Source organism: Geotrypetes seraphini, chromosome 4 (genome assembly GCF_902459505.1).
Source record: "Geotrypetes seraphini chromosome 4, aGeoSer1.1, whole genome shotgun sequence".
NCBI lineage: Eukaryota > Metazoa > Chordata > Amphibia > Gymnophiona > Dermophiidae > Geotrypetes > Geotrypetes seraphini.
The window spans coordinates 195,211,727-195,230,236 of NC_047087.1; the positions used below are offsets into that span (position 1 = coordinate 195,211,727).

Below are 18,510 nucleotides of genomic sequence, written 5' to 3' on the forward strand. Positions count from 1 at the left end.
TCCTCTCTACCCTCTTTCAATGTATGTTCTATTCCTTTCCACCACCACCCTTCCCTCCCTCCTTTACCATCTGTTCCTTTCTACCACCCTTCTTTCAGATCTTCTATCAGTCCCCCCACCATTACTAGCAGTGAGCAATCATGAGCATCATGAACAAATAGAACTTCTGAAAATTGTATTGCTGAGGCATTATTTCTAATGCCTCAGCATTAGACATCAATTTTATAATTCTTACTGTCTGCTCTGATTTCATTCACAATTTGGTTTGTGTTGTGGCTGAGGATTCCATGAGGCATTTAACCTTTTCCTGTCTCTTGAACTGTGATTTCAAGTTGATTCCTCCAATAATGGAGTCTCACGGGCAGTAGCAGTTTTCTCTTTTGGGCTCTTTTGACATTAAGGGATTTCTTGTACATTTGGTGCTGGTCTTCTTTGATGAGGTCACTTCAGAATCTATTTCCAAGGAAGAGAAACTTTTTCCCTTTCACTCCCTCCTTCCTTGTGTGAGCCGGGAACACGCAGTCCCTGCAGCCCCCACCCGCATGCCGGCTCGATCGTTTAACCAGCTTCCTCTCTCCACCTCACCTTAGTTTGCTGGCTTTCTTTTTCGGCGACCAGCACACTTTCAAAGAGCCGCGCACACGCGGCTGCTCAAAGTTCAATCTTCTGCTCTGCTGCAACTTCCTGTTTCCGGTTGGGTCAGAGCAGAAGATTGAATACTGAGCAGCCGCGCATGCGCAGCTCTTTGAAAGCGTGCCGGTCGCCGAAAAAGAAAGCCGGCAAACTAAGGTGAGGTGGAGAGAGGAAGCTGGTTAAACGATCGAGCCGGCGTGCGGGTGGGGGCTGCGGGGACTGCGCGATTCTTGATGCCTCACTGCGGTGACAAGACCATTCACCGCCCCACGGGGCGGTGAATGGCCTTGTCCCCGTCCCCGCAGAGGCTGCTATTTTTCATTCCCCGTTTTGGCGGGTTACCTGCGGCTAAACGCGGTAGCCGCGGGTAAACCGCCATCGTGTCATTCTCTAGTTTTAACCCGTGGGTTAAAACTACAGGCTCATAATGTAGGAAAGGGTAGGAGAGATCCGGGGCGAGAGCGGGGCGGCAGGAGAGATTCGGGGCAGGCAGGAGAAGAATGGGAGATTCGGGGCAGGCAGGAGAGAGCAGGAGATCGGGGCTGAAAGCAGAGAAGCAGGGTAGAGAGCTGGGTGGCAGAAGGCAGGGCAGTCGGAAAGGACCTCAGCGACTGGTCCTCAGAAGTCTCTTATTTTTGGATCGGCAAGCCCAATCACTACCTGCCTGCATTTGAATGCCGTTCCTCCTCATTTGCATGCGTGGATGGGAGGATGATCGGGACAGAGGTTAGTGAATTGAGTTGTAAAAGGGTTGTTAAATGGTCGGAAGTTGATCGGTGGGCTTAGTGAATCTAGCCCTTAGATGCCGTTTCTAGAATCAGGGCCTCAGTTCCTCCAATGCCTCTCCCACCTAACCCCACCAATGCATCATATACTGACCTGCAACTTTCCACACTAGGAGAATTGGGAAGCTCTTCCAATGCACCTCACTCCTGCCCTGCACCGTGTTACTTCAGTACAAGATGCATGCACACAAACCTACACCTGCTTGCCAGAAACTGAACGTGAAACTGGAATATTTATTTATTGGGATTTATTATCCAACTTTAGAATAGATTTGCCCAAGGCGGTGTTACATATGGCTGCTCACCTTTACAGTGGGAAATGTCTTCCTCCCCTTCTCACTGGATGCACCCGGTAGCCCGCCATGCGAAGGTCCCTCGCACCCATACCGAAAGCGGAAGCCTCGCTGAAAGAAAAAAAGAAGCTCAGTTGAAATGCAATTCATATATCCATGAGATTCCTCTCCAATCCATATGGTTATGGAGTCAGTCCATCTCCATCCATATGACACCAAACAGGCACAGTTAATGAGCTACGCTACTCTCTACAGAGCAGTGGCCAGCTGAGGCCTTGCACTGTGAGTGTTCTTCTAAGCACTATAAAGAATACAGGAGGAGATGCTCCCTGCAGGAATCACTCGCCATCAAGTAGTTACTGAATCCTGCTGGTACAGCCTCTCTCCTCAAGGGGTGCTGTAAGAAATAAATCTAGCAGCTGTAGTTCTTGCAGGACCACCTACAGGTGTCAGTAAAGGGAACGGTATAAGAGTGGGTTAATCTCATCTTCTCCCTGCTGGATTCACTCAATAGCAGGGGGTCTCAATAGAGAATGACATGGGAACAAATTTTTCCCTGTCCCTGTGGGAACTAATCTTCCTGTCCTGTCCTGTCCTGTTCCGGTAAGTTCTTTTCCTGCCCCATTCCTGCAAGCTCTGCTCTCATCTGCACAAGCCTTGATTTTAAAGTGTTTGAGGCTTGTGCAGTTAAGAAAGAGCTTACAGGATTGGGGCAGTGGCTGGGACAGCGACAAAACTCACAGGGACGGTACAGAGAAATTGAGTTCTTGCGGAGACGGGGAAAATTTTGTCTCCATGTCATTCTCTAGTTCTCAACCAAGTCTTCAGAACACACCTAGCCAGTCAGGTTTTCAGGATATCCACAATGAACAATAAAGAGATAAATTTGCATGCATGCGTTTTCACTGTGGGTATCCTAAAAACACAACCAGCTAGGTGTGTCCTAAGGACTGGGTTGAGACCCTTGCTTTAGAGAAAGGTATTGGAGTAAGTTATTAGAGTGTCCCAGCCCCTCCTGCATAGATTAACATCACAGCACTAACTATGAAGCATAACTGGAGATTCCAGTCTGATTGATTAGCATTTCTTCCATGCCTCCAGCACATATACCTGTTTTGGCTGTTCAATAATCAAGACATAGGGTCCTTCGGCTGTAAATGAAAAGAGAAAAAGGAACGAGTGACTGGAAGTTGAGCACATAGCTGCTTAAGGAAATTACTATTGTTCATATTCTAATCTGATTGTGACTATCTTCTTTCGTTATTATTGGTTTGTTTCTAGTCTGCACTCTCAGCGTCACATGATGACTAAGAACATGGCTGCTGTGGAATTTTTCAATACCCTCTTGGATTTTCCTATGAAGGAGAGGTGTGTGTGTATGTGGGGGGGCGGGGCGGTGGAATTTTAGCAGGTGTCAAACTGCACAAACTGCACTTAGCCCCATCACGGGGATTCCCAGGCTCACCTCTGCACACATACTGCCCGCCCAGGAACTCTGATCACTGTTTCAGCAGAAAGAAGAGCCTGAAACCACCATTACTGCCTTGCAAGGCTTAGCAGTCCTTGCCAGAACACATCTCCAGGCTTTTATTCATGTGATCTATCCATCCCAAAATGGGCTAGAGCAGAGGTCTCAAACTCGCAGCCCGCCAGGTATTATTTTGAGGCCTTCGGTATGTTTATCATAATCACAAAAATAAAATAAAACAGTTTCTTGATCATATGTCTCTTTAGCTATAAATTACAATATTATTATTAAGACTTAGCCAAAAGAAAGATTTATAAACTATAATGCGTTTTTACCTCATGCAAAATTGTCATTTCTTTAATAAGACATTAACTATTTTTCTGAGGCCCTCCAAGTACCTACAAATCCGAAATATGGCCCTGCAAAGGGTTTGAGTTTGAGACCACCCCTCACCCCCCCCATGATAGGGATCTGACTCTCATAATATTTACAGTGTCACTTACTGGTCTCCATCACAGGATCCTTCCCATCCATCATGAACCGTAAGTCATCATAGCCAAGACCATCTAGGCTCTAAAGGAAAAAAATAAACAGGCAGAAGATCCATGTAAGTAGCAGATTAACTACAGCAGTCTTATCTGTACCCTTCTCCTCTACGGCCAACTCCAGATTCTGCCCCTTCTACTTTATGTTCAAATCTATTTTATTAAGCAAAAATAAACACAACAGTAAGAACAACCATGATATGCATTTTCATCAACAACCGCGGAGGACCGGACTCTTATGCCCTCCCCGGACCCACCTCACTCCCACCCCACAGCAAAGAATCCCCCACCCTCCCTTCCCCATCCCCCCACAGATACAGAAACTCGTAGGCAGGGATCAGCAAAGACACTGAGAAGCACAGAGTCAGAGGTGAAGTCTATTCAAAACACGGCTACGACTCTCAGGAGTCAAAATGTTCAAATATGGAGTCCAAGTGTGAACAAAGTCTCTGCTCCGGCATCGAGAAGAACAGGCCAAACGGGCCTCCCAACCCAGCAGTTCATGAAGGCGATTCCTCCAATACCAAAAAGAAGGTGGTTCAGAAGAAAGCCAGCAACACAAGATACATTTCTTCCCCAAAATAAAACATTTACTAAGAAATAATTTTTCATAAGAAGTGTACATATTCAAGAAAGAGAAATGGGCAAACAGCATAGACTGCACTGAGACTGGCACAGGGGTCTGCAACAAGCCCTGTAAAAAGGAGGCCAGCTCCGTCCAGAATACCTGAATCCCCTCACAACTCCAAATACCATGAAAGTAAGAGTTTACCTCCACCGAACAGCGGATGCATAATTGAGTATCAATACAACCCATATGGTACGCCTGACTCTGGGAAGCATAGGCTCTCAGAACAGTGCGAAAATGACATTCACGTAAGTCAGCACTATGGACCAAGCCCGCAGTGCGTCTCAGGGTAATTAACAAAAAGTTTTCCCCCCCCCAAATCCCTACCCAGGTCCCGCCGCCAGGCCTCCAAAATACCAGGGAAAACCCTCGGCGGGCAAAGATCCAGGATCCGGCCATGCAAAACAGAGATAGAGACCCTGGAATCAGGATCTGCAGTCAAAAAAGTACAGAGCCGGGTCCCAAAATCTCCCCGCAAAGAAGTCCCCCGGAGGGAAGCTACATAGTGACTGAGTTGACAATAAGCAAAAGGAAGTCCAATCTCAGGGGCCCCCCTCCCCGCCATGTCAGGACAAGATAAGAGAGACCCATCATCCCACAGAACATGCCGCAACTGTTCCACCCCCCGAGCCCTCCACCGACCAAACACGGAAGGTCCAACCCCTGGAGGGAAAGCTAAATTCCCCACCAACGGGAGGAGTACACTAGTATGAGAGTCCTGATTCCACAACCGAAGGATTTGATGCCACACTGTCCACAAGGACCGAAACAAAATACTACGCTTACAGGGTCGCGGCAGTTTAGATAACGGGGCATGGAGGAGATACAATAGATGAAGAGGATAGAAATGATCCCGCTCCAGAGAAAGATCCGTATAAAAAGAGGTACCCAACACCCAATCACTAATATGATGAAGCAAACAGGCCTGGTTATAAACCCTGATGTCAGGCACCCCCAAACCACCCCCGTAGGCAGGCCCCACCAGCAAGGACCTTTTCAGTTTAGGTCTACGTCCACCCCAACAAAACCGGATCAATAGGGAGGTGAGGGAACGAATATCCCTCTGCAACAAAAAAAGGGGAAGAGTCTGTAGAACGTAAAGCCATCTCGGGAAGACCACCATACGAAATAAATTAATTCGTCCCAACAGAGACAGCGGCAGCGCCTGCCATTTGGCTAGCAACAGTTTAGTATCCGCAAGGAGTTTATCAATATTAAGACGATACAGTTGGGACACATCCATAGTCAGCCTGATCCCCAGATATCTAAAAGAGGAGTTAGCCCAGCGCAACGGGAAACTGTCCCCCCAAAACCGCCGAAGATGAACCGAGGAAGCCAGCGCCTCCGATTTCGCAAAATTCAAGGCGAAGCCAGAGAAATCTCCATATTCCCGAAGGCTCTCCAACAGTACGGGCAAGGAACGCTGCGGGTCCGTTAAAAAGACCAATAGGTCATCCGCAAACGCCGCCAGTTTAAAATGGGAGTCTCCCAAGGCCAATCCCCGAATATCCGCATTTGCCTGAAGCTCCCGAAGTAGAGGGTCTAAAGAAAGCACAAACAGGAGCGGCGACAAGGGGCAGCCCTGGCGAGTCCCTCGGCAAATAGGAAAAAAGCCAGAGCAAGTCCCATTAACCAAAATCCTTGCCTCTGGATCACTATACAGTGTCTAGATCGCACCGAAAAAGAAAGGGCCCAAACCGTACGTCCGCAGCACCGCAAAAAGGTAATCCCACCTCACCTTATCGAACGCCTTTTCGGCATCAAAACTGATGAGCATGGCAGGGCTACCGTCCTGTCCCACCCGTTCCAATGCTAACAAGATGCGCCGGATATTCTTAGCCACCGGCCTATCCCGCACAAACCCCACCTGAGAGTCTGAGTTCACCGATGGCAAAACGCGCGCCAGGCGTGTAGCCAAAAGTTTAGCCAAAACCTTCGCCTCATAGTTCAACAATGATATAGGTCGGTACGATGCAGGCAAAAGAGGATCCTTACCAGGCTTCGGGAGAACTATAATAGACACTAGATTTACGTAGCGAGGAAGAAAACCCTTAGCAACACTCAAATTATAAACCTCAGCCAGCACTGGCGCTACGTCCGTCACCAACAACTTATAGAACTCACTCCGAAGCCCATTTGGGCCCGGCGCCTTGCCCAACGGGCTGACCCCAATCGCCCCTTCCACCTCCTCTGCGGTAATGGGAAGATCCAAAGCGGCAGCATCCCGCTGAGATAAACAAGGCAAATCGAGGCTGTCAAGATAAAGTTGCCCATCCAAAAGCTCGGGGCCTGGATCTGTATACACCTCAGCAAAGAACTCCCGCAATAATTCACATATCTCCTCCGGCCGATGAAGCAGCACCCCCGAAGAGCCGATATACTCTCAGGTCCGCCCCTCGGATGCACCAGGCGGGCCAACAATCGACTACTCTTATTCGCAAACCGAAATAAGTGAAACTTAAAGTACTCCCTCGTCCGCAAAGCCCGGAGATGCAACAATTCATTCAGTTCCTGCTGGACCTCTAGAAGCTGTGCCCGAAGCAGGAACGAGGGCACCCTGCCGTACTGGCGTCTCAACACAGTCGCCTTCCGCTCTAAAGCCAGAATCAGCCTATGCTTCAGCTTCGACTCCCTGGCCACATAAGAAATGACATCCCCCCGTAAAACCGCCTTAGCCGTCTCCCAGTAGAGAATGGGATCATCACGATGCAGCTGATTATTAAGTTGAAAATCACGCCAGCGCTGTGTCAAAAACTCGTGAAAACGGGTATCCCTATACAGGTAACAAGGAAACCGCCAGGACCCTCTATTGTTCGGAGAGTCTCCCCAAGTCCACCGAAATCCCACCCAAACGTGGTCAGATATTTCAATGGGGCCCATATAAGAACATAAGAACATAAGCGTTGCCTCTGCCGGGTCAGACCAGGGGTCCATCGTGCCCGGCAGTCCGCTCCCGCGGCGGCCCCCCAGGTCCATGACCTGAAAGTGTTCCCTACCTAACCTAAAATATCCATATCAACCCCCATTACCCGGGGAAGCAGTGCTCGAGAAATAAGGATAAAATCAATTCGGGAAAGCGTCCCGTGCGCCCTGGACAAGTGGGAGTAATCCCTCTCCAACGGGTGTAGCACCCGCCACACATCAAGCAACCCCAGGGTGGATTCCAAAAGTTGACCGCCCGTATAAAGTTTGGAGGACTCTCTACCCATCGAAGCAGAGCGATCCAATTTTGGATCCGGTACCTCATTAAAGTCCCCGCCCACCAGCATCGGAACATCTCCAAACCGCAAGAGTTGATTGCGAAGCCCCCTAAAAAACCTGGCCGAAGGATTGTTAGGAGCATAAACATTGCAGAGCAAAAGTGGCCTATTATCAAGTAACACTAAGGCAACTATGTAACGCCCGCTAGGGTCGCGGAGCACTTTCTGGGTGTGTAGGCGAAGACCCTTACGGATCAAAATAATACCACCTCCCTTTCCCCCCACGGCGGGCGCCTCCAAGTAGGAACCCACCCACCAGGTACAGAGCTTGGCATGTTCCGCTGAGGATAAACGGGTCTCCTGTAAAAAGGCAATAGAGGTTTTAGAACGATTCAAACGCTGCAATATTTTGGAGCGCTTAATGGGGGAGTGGATCCCCCCAACATTCCAAGAAGTTAAAGTGTATTCAAGAGCAATCCACTCAATAGTCAAATCACACAAGAAGAAAGAACCAGTACAGTACCAGAGAAGCGTCCCAGCCACCGCTCCCCCAGCTTCTCGCCACCTCTGGCCCCAAGAATCAAGCCATACCCCTGCCACCGAGTCAATCCCCTTGCACAGAACCCCCATACCCCCCAAAAAAATTCCCCCAAAAGCCCCACCACAGAAACCCTGAAACCCTTCAAACCCCCCCCCCTCCCAACCACCCCCTTCCCCACCCCACGATCCCCCTCCCACAACCAACCCTCACCCAATCCACACCTAAGACACCCCAATAAGGGCATCACTTCCAGGAAACCAGTTACACCTCCCACGGGAATAATGACCAATACCCCCTGACCCGCAAACCCCAAAACTCAGAGAATAGTAAAAGCAGCCTCCATCAGCCAAAACCCCCCAAGACACTCAACCCACCCCTCCCCTCCAGGAACACCACAGCCACACCACCTACCCGCAGACACACTCTCCAAGCCAAATCCCCAATGCTTAAATAACCGGATAGGCCAGGAACAGACCCTAACTAACAAAGAACAGGCAGGTCAACCCCCCTCCTTCCTCACACACACCACCCAGGCAGACCTTCAAGAAAACATAGAGACCCAACTCTAAGGGAGAGGAGAGAAACCCCCAGTCCAAACTCAAACCACAGATCTGGCCCCAGATATGGGTCTCCTCAGTCCACAGCCGCTCCCTGCGGTGGTTCCTCAGGCAACATCTCCGTCACAAAACGCTGCGCGGCCTCCAAGGTGTCGAAATGATGAGCTCTACCCAGATGTGTCAACCTCAGGCGAGCCGGGTACTGCAGGGAAAAAGCAATGTGACGCTGGATGAGACGGGTGCATAAAGGTGAAAACCTGCGTCGTGCCTGAGATACCTCCGCCGAGTAGTCCTGGAAGCAAAGTATGGGCTTGTTGTCATACAAGAGTTTCTTGCCCTGCCGCAGCGCACGCAGGACCTCCATCTTATGATGATAATTCAGGATACGGCAAATGACCACTCGAGGTCTGTCAGCATTCTCTCTCTGCTGCCCCAAGCGATGCGCCCTCTCCACCCGCAAGGGGCCCGAGGAAGATGATAGAGACAAAGACTCAGGCAACCAGCGTTCCAACAGTGCCCCCAGCTCCACGTCCCGCACCGATTCAGGCAGGCCAACAAACCGAAGGTTATTCCGGCGGGACCTGTTCTCCAAGTCATCCACCTTGGCACGCAACGCAGCCAACGCTGAAGTGTGGGCGGACTGCTCCTGGGCAAGCTGCTGGACGTGATCCTCCGCAGCACTCACCCTCTGCTGAGTCTCCTTGACCTCCGATGTGAGGGAGGCAAATCGCTGGTCCAGCGTGTCCAGTTTATCAAGGATGCGCTGTAGTTTGTCCCCCAAAGAGCTCTCGAGGGCAGCTTGAACCTCTGCCGTAACTGCGGACACCCAGGATGAGCGCGGAGCCTCCGGCGACGGGGGTGCCACGGGATCCGCCAACTTGGCGTCTGGCAACTTACTCCGCTCCCGATCCTTCCGGACCGCCTTAGTTGCCATGGCGATCCCACTCTGGGCTCCCCGCTCTTACCGTGCCACCAGGAAGCTCCCCAGCACAGGGAGAAGACCGATCCCGGAATCCGGCCCACAGTGGAAGAGCCACACCGTGCCCCGGGGTCAGAGTCTCAGCCAACTGCCTTCTGCTGCACCACGTGGCCCCCGGGAGACCCGAGATCGGAACTGCAGGGCTGCCAGTCGTGCCGCGTCCCCAGTAACCTCCCCAGCATGGGGAGATGACCGCACCCAAAGGCAGACCTGCAGGGGGAGAGCCGCGCCGCGTCCCAGCAGAGCAGACTCACGGCCGCACGCTACCCGCGGCGCCACGTGGCCGCCGGCCGTCCCGAAAGAGTAAGGCAGAGCCGCGGAGGAAATTTCTTCTTGGTTGCTCCGCTTCTCCAGCAACCTCCCCAGTGCCGCAGACAACCCGAACCAGGGGGAAAAGAGCAGGTTAATTGCCGCGCTGCGGTCAGGTGAAGCGGAGCTGTGGCAGCACGTTGTCTACAGCTCCATGTTTCTGCCGGAAGTGCCCCTTCTACTTTGCTGCACCGTATGCCTGGAACAAACTGCTTGACTCTGTACGTCAAGCTCCATCTCTGGCAGTATTCAAATCCAGACTCAAAGCCCACTTCTTTGAAGACGTTTTCAATTCCAAACTCCGACCCACCTTCTAAGCACCAATATCTATCTTATCATTCCCTCTCTAATTCCCCCACCTGAGCACAGTGTATTGATGCACCTTCTTGTCCAGTTTGTCCCCCAAGGATCTATTCTTTCACCTTTACTTTTCAATATTTTTCTTGCACCACTAATGACTTTATGCCAATCTGTAGGCTTTCAAGTTTTTGCCTATGCTGATGATATCCAGCTACTGCATCCATTAAATAATAATAATACTACTGAAATCTCAGCGATTAATGAAAAACTTGACCAAATTTATTATTGGCTGGATACAAACAGATTGGCTCTAAACATTAAAAAAACTAATGTTAAGCTTTTTCCATGGAAAGATAGTTTTCCTCTTGTTACTCCAATTTCTATTCAAAAAGTCCCCTTACAATCAGTTAATAATATTAAAATTTTAGGGGTGATTTTCGACAACAAACTAAATTTTCACGATCATATTAGTAACATTGTGAAAACTACCTTTTACAGATTACGTAAAATTCGATCTATTTCTAAATTTCTATGTCCCAAATCACTTAATATTCTTATTCACTCTTTGGTGATGTCTAAAATCGATTATTGCAATTCTCTTTTCAAAGGAATTGCCTTACATGAAATAAAACGTCTTCAAATTATACAAAATGCTTCAATTAAGCTTATAACCAAATCTAGAAAGTTTGATCATGTAACACCTCTTCTTAAAAATGCACACTGGCTTCCAGTTATTCACAGAATAACGTATACACTTTGTATAATTACCTTCAAAACCCTTTACAATAAGACTCCCGCTTTCTTATTTAAACTATTAATTCCATATTCTGCAAAGAGAATCTTAAGATCTAATGAACAAAACCTATTGTCTATCCCTTCGTTGAAAATTATAAATACAAGACGACAATTTATTTTTTCAGTTACTGCACCACAGATTTGGAATGCCCTCCCTATATTTTTAAGGGAAGAAAAGGATTTTAAAAGTAACTTAAAAACATTCCTCTTCAAGGATGCCTTTGCAAACTAATTTTATGATCCTACAACCCCATTTTATTATTATTATATTTTGTTATTTTGTTAACCCTCTGTATTTTCCCTTAATGTTCTTTCTTTACTTTAAAGATTTGTATTTCATTCCTCCTTACCTAATGTTATGAATATGTTAAATTAAGTGTAATTCTGTCTTTTTAAAAATATTTTTATTTATTGTATTGTCACCTAACAAATGTAAGTTTTAACTTGTACATCGCTTAGAAGTTTGATTAAGCGATCAATCAAGAAACCTAATAAACTTGAAACTAGATTGTAAGCTCTTTTGAGCAGGGACCGTCTCTTCTGTGTTTTGATGTACAGCGCTGCGTATGTTTAGTAGCGCTACAGAAATGTTAAGCAGTTGTAGTAGCCTTCAGTAGCACAGCTTCACTATACCAGTGCTATTCATTTGAAATTAATTGCACTGCTTTTGTATACTGTTTAGGTCAGTGGTCTCAAACTCGCAGCCCGGGGGCCACATGCGGCCCGCCAAGTACTATTTTGAGGCCCTTGGTATGTTTATCATAATCACAAAAGTAAAATAAAACAGTTTCTTGATCATATGTCTCTTTAGCTATAAATAACAATATTATTATTAAGACTTAGCCAAAAGAAAAGATTTATAAACTATAAAGAGTTTTACCTCATGCAAAATTGTCATTTCTTTAATAAGACATTAACTGTTTTTTTCTGAGGCCCTTCAAGTACCTACAAATCCAAAATGTGGCCCTGCAAAGGGTTTGAGTTTGAGACCACTGGTTTAGGTTAACTCTAAAGTTCAGTTGGCAGCACGAGGGTTTTTGACCTATGATCGAGACGTGACCTACTACTCTTATCACGGTAATATCATGCAGTAGTCTTAAAAGGTCTCTGACGTCTTTTCTCTCGCTATCACGTGCTTTGCAGGGGTGTACAGTAGCATACTCTGGGGATCTCAAGCCCCACCTTCTGCAAGGGTCCTTGATGGCAAGAGCTGCTCCCTCTCCCACTTGCTCCAGCCTGCGGCACCGTCTAAGCACTGACCTCCCCCTGCTGCACACACTTAGGCCCGGATTCTGTTTAGGATGCCAAGTCTCAGCAGTCACAGGCGTCCTATACAGAATCGCGCCTAAACACGCCGAAAAAGAACCAGATTATCTAACCAATGTCCACGTTACATACGTCAGATAGAGAATCGGGTTGTAAGTAGACGAGGCCGCTATCATGAGGGAGGGGGGTGACGGGCAGGAGGACTGGACATCATGATTGTGAGGGGGAGGGGACACGGGCGGCTGCTAAACTTATCTCAGCGGCCACGTCTACTTACAATGTAGGCCGGCATTTTGCTGGCCTACATTGTATGCGGCTCCCGCTGACCTAGGGAGACGTGTTTGGCCGCCTAAGGCTACTTCCAGGCCAAACCACGCCCACTCCTAGCTTAGGCAGCCATGCACACCTTCCTAGGCTCCCGGAGGTGCCTGCAATGTAAGTAGCCTGCCTCAAGAGGTTTTTTTTTAAAAAAACGTGAGTCCCGATTGGCTGGTTAGAAAGCGGTAAGACGCCTACCACCACCTACAAATGGGACGCTGTTATAGAATCAGGGCCTTAGTTTCACGCATGCGTGAAAACGTCATGCGTGGGGAGGGCGAGGCCCAGGGGAGGGGATATGGACACCACTTGTGCCCACCCAGTTTGTCCAGTGGCCCACCCAAAATTTATGGTCAGGCTACGCCGCTAGTTGCCACTCAAATTTTATGCTCCTAAAGTTAAGAGTTCAGTCAAATTTTGAATATACAGTTATGCATTTAGTTCTAAATATTCAGAGAGGCAAATTTAGTGGCATACCTCTCAAAACTGGGAGCATAAACCTTTTGCATATTGTAAATGTATGGCTTCAATCCAAAGCAGCCCCTCTCCCAGCTGACCTAGAACAGAATCCTTTTTACATTAGCAAGTTGTCGTCTTCTGGGTATTCCATCACAAATCCTACAACTGTGCTGCTCAAGGAGGGAGTCAATATTGCAAACATTACTCACTATAAGCTCTTACCAAAAATCACCAGGATCTCCTGGTAGCCACTAGGAGGCTAATTTTATAAGGAGACACTCCGTCCAGTGGCGCAGTAAGGGTAAGCGGTGCCCCTCCCCCGCCCTCTTCCTCACCCCACCCCTGCCGCGTGCGCACTCCCCCATCCTTTCCCAGTACCTTTTTAACTTCTCTGGCATGCCCACGTCAGTGTCGGCTCGCCCTTTGACGTCACTTATTTTATTTATATTTTATTTCTTCCATTTGTGCGTCGCACATACCTATACAAGCTCTAGGCGACATTACAGAGGAAGGGGTTAGAAGAGGGTAGGGAGGACTATGGAGGGCAGGAAGGAGTGGAGAGGAGAGAAGCATGTAGAATATTTCATAGAAATTCCTAACTTTACAGATAGGAGCACCATCTATGTAAACGCCCAGGCTTAGATTATTTAAGTAAACATGTGAATTAACCTAAGCATGTACTTGCTCACACTCTCCAAACTCTGCTCCCGCACACGCCTAAGAAGGTACATGCTATCCTATCAACATGCATTATTTTATACCAATTGAAGTTTTATAATAGGTCACATAAACATGGAAACGACTTAATAAAAATGACACCCCCCTCCCCCCTCCACTGTGAGGGTTCCCTGCAACACACACTGATCATGTTTGCTGGCTCCAACCCAGAATTTGCAATTGCCAGCCTCAAGCCATAGTGAACCCCCATGCTCCTCAAAGTCTCCACCACTGAGCGAGAAGAGCATATATCACAGGCAGATTATCGCTTTGCCCTAAATGCTAATATTGACTGGCTTAGCATACCATACCACATGTCAGCAAAATGTAAACATTGCAAGCTGTCAGACAGAAAGGACATAGAAACTCTCAGAGAAACAGGAAATTGTATTTTTTTTTCCAGCCAGCCATTTCCTCCTGTTCCTTTGTGCTTGCAGTTTGACTGAACCAGGGCTAGGACCTGGCAAAATGTACTTTCATTCCCAATACACGTCCCCTCTTCTCCACAGGATTTTATATAGCCCCTCCCAGCTTACTTTAATGAGTACTGCAATGATGGCATAAAAACAACCCTACTGGGTCAGACCAATGGTCCATCTCGCCCAATTTCCTGTTTCCAACAATGGTCAATCCAGGTCACAAGTACCTGGCAAAAACTCAAACAGTAGCAACATTCCATGCTACCGCTACTCTGAGCGGGCACTGAAGCCAGCCACCAGCTGACTCTTTAGCAAAGCCCAGGGCTAGGATTACCAGACAGCCGGATTTCCCCGGACGGCTTTTCAAAACCCGGCACTTTGTCCGGGTTTTGAAAAGCTGGTGAGATCAGGGCCGGGGCTGGAGTGCTTCTGTGCCTGCGCAGACGCGATGACGTTGCACGCATGCGTGAACGCGTGCGAGATCATCACATCACATCTGCGCATATGGAGATGCACTCCAGCTCCAGCCTGAAGAGACGAGATTTGTGTGGGGCTGGGTTTGGGAGGCGTAATGAGGCAGAGCTGGGGCGAGGCCACGCGTCCTATTTTAACAGATGGAAAATCTGGTAACCCTACCCAGGGCTCTCTTCCCAACAGATGATCAAAACCTCCGCAACACCCCCAGGCTGACCTAGGAAAATGACAAACTTTGCACATGTTGAAGCATATAGTACGTATCACCTGAGCCATCATGCTGGTGGTAAATTCATTTTAAAAGATCCTGGTCCTCAATTAATTCCCCTTCTCCTTCCCTCTGAAGGGATTAGGGTGGGTTTCTCAGGAGAGAAGCATTTTCATCTGTACCCAGCACCCTTCCCAAAAATACTTGCAAAGAAGCATCAATAGGGGAAACACAGGCTTCGGACACAGAGCCCTTCACCCTCAACTCTGGCTCTTCTCCACAGTCACACTTGTCCTTCATTTCTCTCTCCCCCTGGAAAAGCCCACCTTCAGCCCTCTCTATACAATTGGGATACTCCACAGAAAGCCAGTGACAGAACATAGATATTACCAAAACTACCACCTTGAAGACCCCTGAGCTAGGGATGAGTTCTGAGGTCTCTGGGCACTGCAAAAAAGTGAATAACAGGTTATAGCTCTCTTTCATTTTAACCTTATATAACGTCTGGCAAGGAGCCTGCATAAGGCCAAGAACCAGACAGCTGTACAAATTGTTCAGTGACACAGACTTAAAAATGAGTGTAGCAGCAGTTACTCTAGAGTCTGGGATTTTCTGGCTATTGGAGATGGACAGAAACATAGTGGGCAGTTCTATAAAGGCCCAGATTCACTAACCTGCCCAATCGGGCCCAATCTGGGCAAGTCCGACGAATCCAGGAATGAAAAATATGCAGATGGGGCGATTGGAGGAATGCCCCCATCTGCCTGCACGGATCACTGTTGTGCAATCTGCGCGCATGCAAAGACCATCTGTAGATGGTCTGCGCATGCCCATCCAAGACACGACCCTTTTTTTTTTAACTTAAAACTTTTTAACTTAAAGCTTAGTTTTTAGCCCTGCGAGCTTGTGGTTTTAACCCGCTTTAAACCTGCGGGTTAAAACCATGGGCTCGCATGGCAGGGAAGGGCAGGAGAGCTTCGGGGAAAGGCAAAAGATTGGCGATGCGGCAGGAGAAATTCGGGGAAGGGCAGGAGAACGGCGATGTGGCAGGAGAGATTTGGGGAAGATCGAGGCAGAGCACGGCAGCATGCGGGGCGAGCAGGCAGGAGAGATTGCTGGGCAGAGAGCAGGGCTTCCAGTCAGAAAGACATTTTTGATTGGTCCCCAGCAGTCGCTTCTTCAGGTGATCGGCCAGCCAGTCGGATCTGAAATTTGGTTTTGTGAATCGTGTCCCAGCCTACTTTGCATGCGTTTCACCTCATTTGCATGCAAGGATTCAAAGCAGATTGCAGGAGAGGTAAGTGAATCAGGCCGGAGGGAAATTTGATAGTAAAGGGGTCGCAAACCAATCGGTTTGCTTGTGAATCTAGCCCTAAGAGTTTCAACGGGAGTTTTAGGGCCCACTTCCAATCTGCCCTGCTCTGTCCATGACTCCGCCCAATCCTTTCCAGCCCCGCCCACAGCAGCACAAGCAGAAGACTCTCCTTCCAATGGCAACAGGAGAAGCCTTCCTAAAACATTATTTCTTGCTGCCACAGGACCAGCAGCAACAGGAGATAATGTTTTAGAAAAGGCCTCTCCTGCTGCCACAGGAAGGATAGACTGCTCATCAGGAGATCCCAGTTCCTTAGTGGGAGTATGGGAGATGACTCGAAAAAGCAGGCGACTTGGCAGGTATGCCTATCTGGAGCCTGTGTGAAGGGGGCGCTGACCTTGCTCTATAGCAGGGGTGGGTAACCTCAATCCTTGAGGGCCACAACCGAATCAGGTTTTCAGGATTTCACCAATAAATATGAATTAGCATATACAAAATGTGAGAATGTATGATGCAGCTTCCTAAATTACTGCCCAAATTTACAATAAAGCTGTCTTATACCTAATACTTTCAAACATCAATTCAATTATTTTTCATCTAAGAACATAAGGACAAAAATTTAAATTGAATCAGGTTAGGCAGACTGGATGGACCATTCGGGTCTTTATCTACCATCATCTACTATGTTACTATGTTATTATAAGAATTGTCGCTGCTGGGTCAGACCAGTGGTCCATCATGCCCAGCAGTCCGCTCACGCAGCGGCCCTCTGATCAAAGACCAGTGCCCTAACTGAGACTAGCCATACTTGAATACATTCCTGTTCAGCAGGAACTTGTTTAACTTTCTCTTGAATCCCTGGAGGGTGTTTTCCCCTATGACAGATTCCAGAAGAGTGTTCCAGTTTTCTACTACTCTCTGGATGAAGAACTTCCATACCTTTGTACGGAATCTATCCCCTTTCAATTTTAGAGAGTGCCCTCTCGTTCTCCCTACCTTGGAGAAGGTAAACAACCTGTCCTTATCTACTAAGTCTATTCCCTTCATTATCTTGAATGTTTCGATCATGTCCCCTCTCAATCTCCTCTGTTGAAGGGAGAAGCAGCCTAGTTTCTCTAATCTTTCACTGTACGGCAACTCCTCCAGCCTCTTAACCATCTTAGTTGCTCTTCTCTGAACCCGTTCGAGCACTACCATGTCCTTCTTCATGTACAGTGACCAGTGCTGGACGCAGTACTCCAGGTGAGGCCGCATGGCCTGGTACAGAGGCATGATAGCCTTTTCCGATCTGTTCGTGATCCCCTTCTTTATCATCCCCCTTATTTTCACACTCGGATTGGAGAATAAGCAATCGCTCGGAAAAACACACAGACAGCAGTTTTGTGCATTGGGTCAAGGAATCTGATCGATCTCAAAACTGGTCAAGTGACGATCAGTAGATGATTGGTAAGTTTAGTGCATCTAGATCAAAGGCAGGTTTGAAGCCCTGTGGCATAGGGACACAGGGCAATTGCCTAGTTACCAGTAGAGAATGACACAATGGTTTTTACCCAGTAGCCGCGGGTAACCCACTGAAACGGGGAAAGAAAAATAGTAGTCGCTGCGGGGACGGGGACAAGGCCATTCACCGCCCCGTGGAGTGGTGAATGGTCTTGTCTCCGCAGTGAGGCATCAAGGATCGCGCGGTCCAGCAGCCCCCACCCGCCCGATCGTAGCGTTTAGCCAGCTCCCTCCCTCCACCTCACCTTATATGCCGAGTTTGCCGGCTTTCTTTTTCCCGAGCCACACGCATTCAAAAAGCCGCACATGAGCGGCTGCGCGAGTTGATCAATATTCTCCTCCGATGCAACCGGAAACAGGAAGTTGCAGGAGAGGAGAAGATTGATCAACTCGTGCAGCTGTGTGTGCGCAGCTTTTTGAATGCGTGCAGCTCTGGAAAAAGAAAGCTGGCAAACTTGGCATATAAGGTGAGGTAGAGGGAGGGAGCTGGCTAAACGCTGCGATCGGGCGGGTGGGGGCTGCTGGACCGCGCGATCGCGCATGTTCCCGGCTCACACTAGGAAGGAGGGAGTGAAAGGGAAAAAGATTCTGGGCCAAGGGGATGAAGAGGGAAAGAAAGAAACCCACAGCAGGAAAGAAAGGGGAGGACAGGCAGGTGAGCCAGATGCTGGAAGCAGGGAGGGGGGGGAAGAAAGAGGGAGAGAAGCTAGATGGGGTTGAAAAGAAGAGACACACTGATATGGAAGAGGAAGATAGGGGAAATCTGGACACAGGAAGGTAACAGAAAGAGGGGAAATTATG

At 48.4% G+C, this 18,510-nt stretch overlaps 1 protein-coding gene across 2 annotated transcripts in view; it reads right to left on the minus strand.

Annotated features, from left to right (window-relative positions):
* The window catches only part of NFKB2 (nuclear factor kappa B subunit 2), a 122,563-nt gene that overhangs the window by 48,742 nt on the left and 55,311 nt on the right, over positions 1–18,510 (minus strand). For both annotated transcript variants that reach the window (XM_033941034.1, XM_033941033.1), the window contains 3 exons: positions 3,683–3,752; positions 2,822–2,862; positions 1,724–1,822 (listed from right to left, as the gene is read on the minus strand). In XM_033941034.1, the coding sequence (XP_033796925.1) occupies positions 1,724–1,822; positions 2,822–2,862; positions 3,683–3,716 (174 nt within the window). In that variant the 5' untranslated portion in view covers positions 3,717–3,752. The remainder of the gene's footprint in view (positions 1–1,723; positions 1,823–2,821; positions 2,863–3,682; positions 3,753–18,510) is intronic.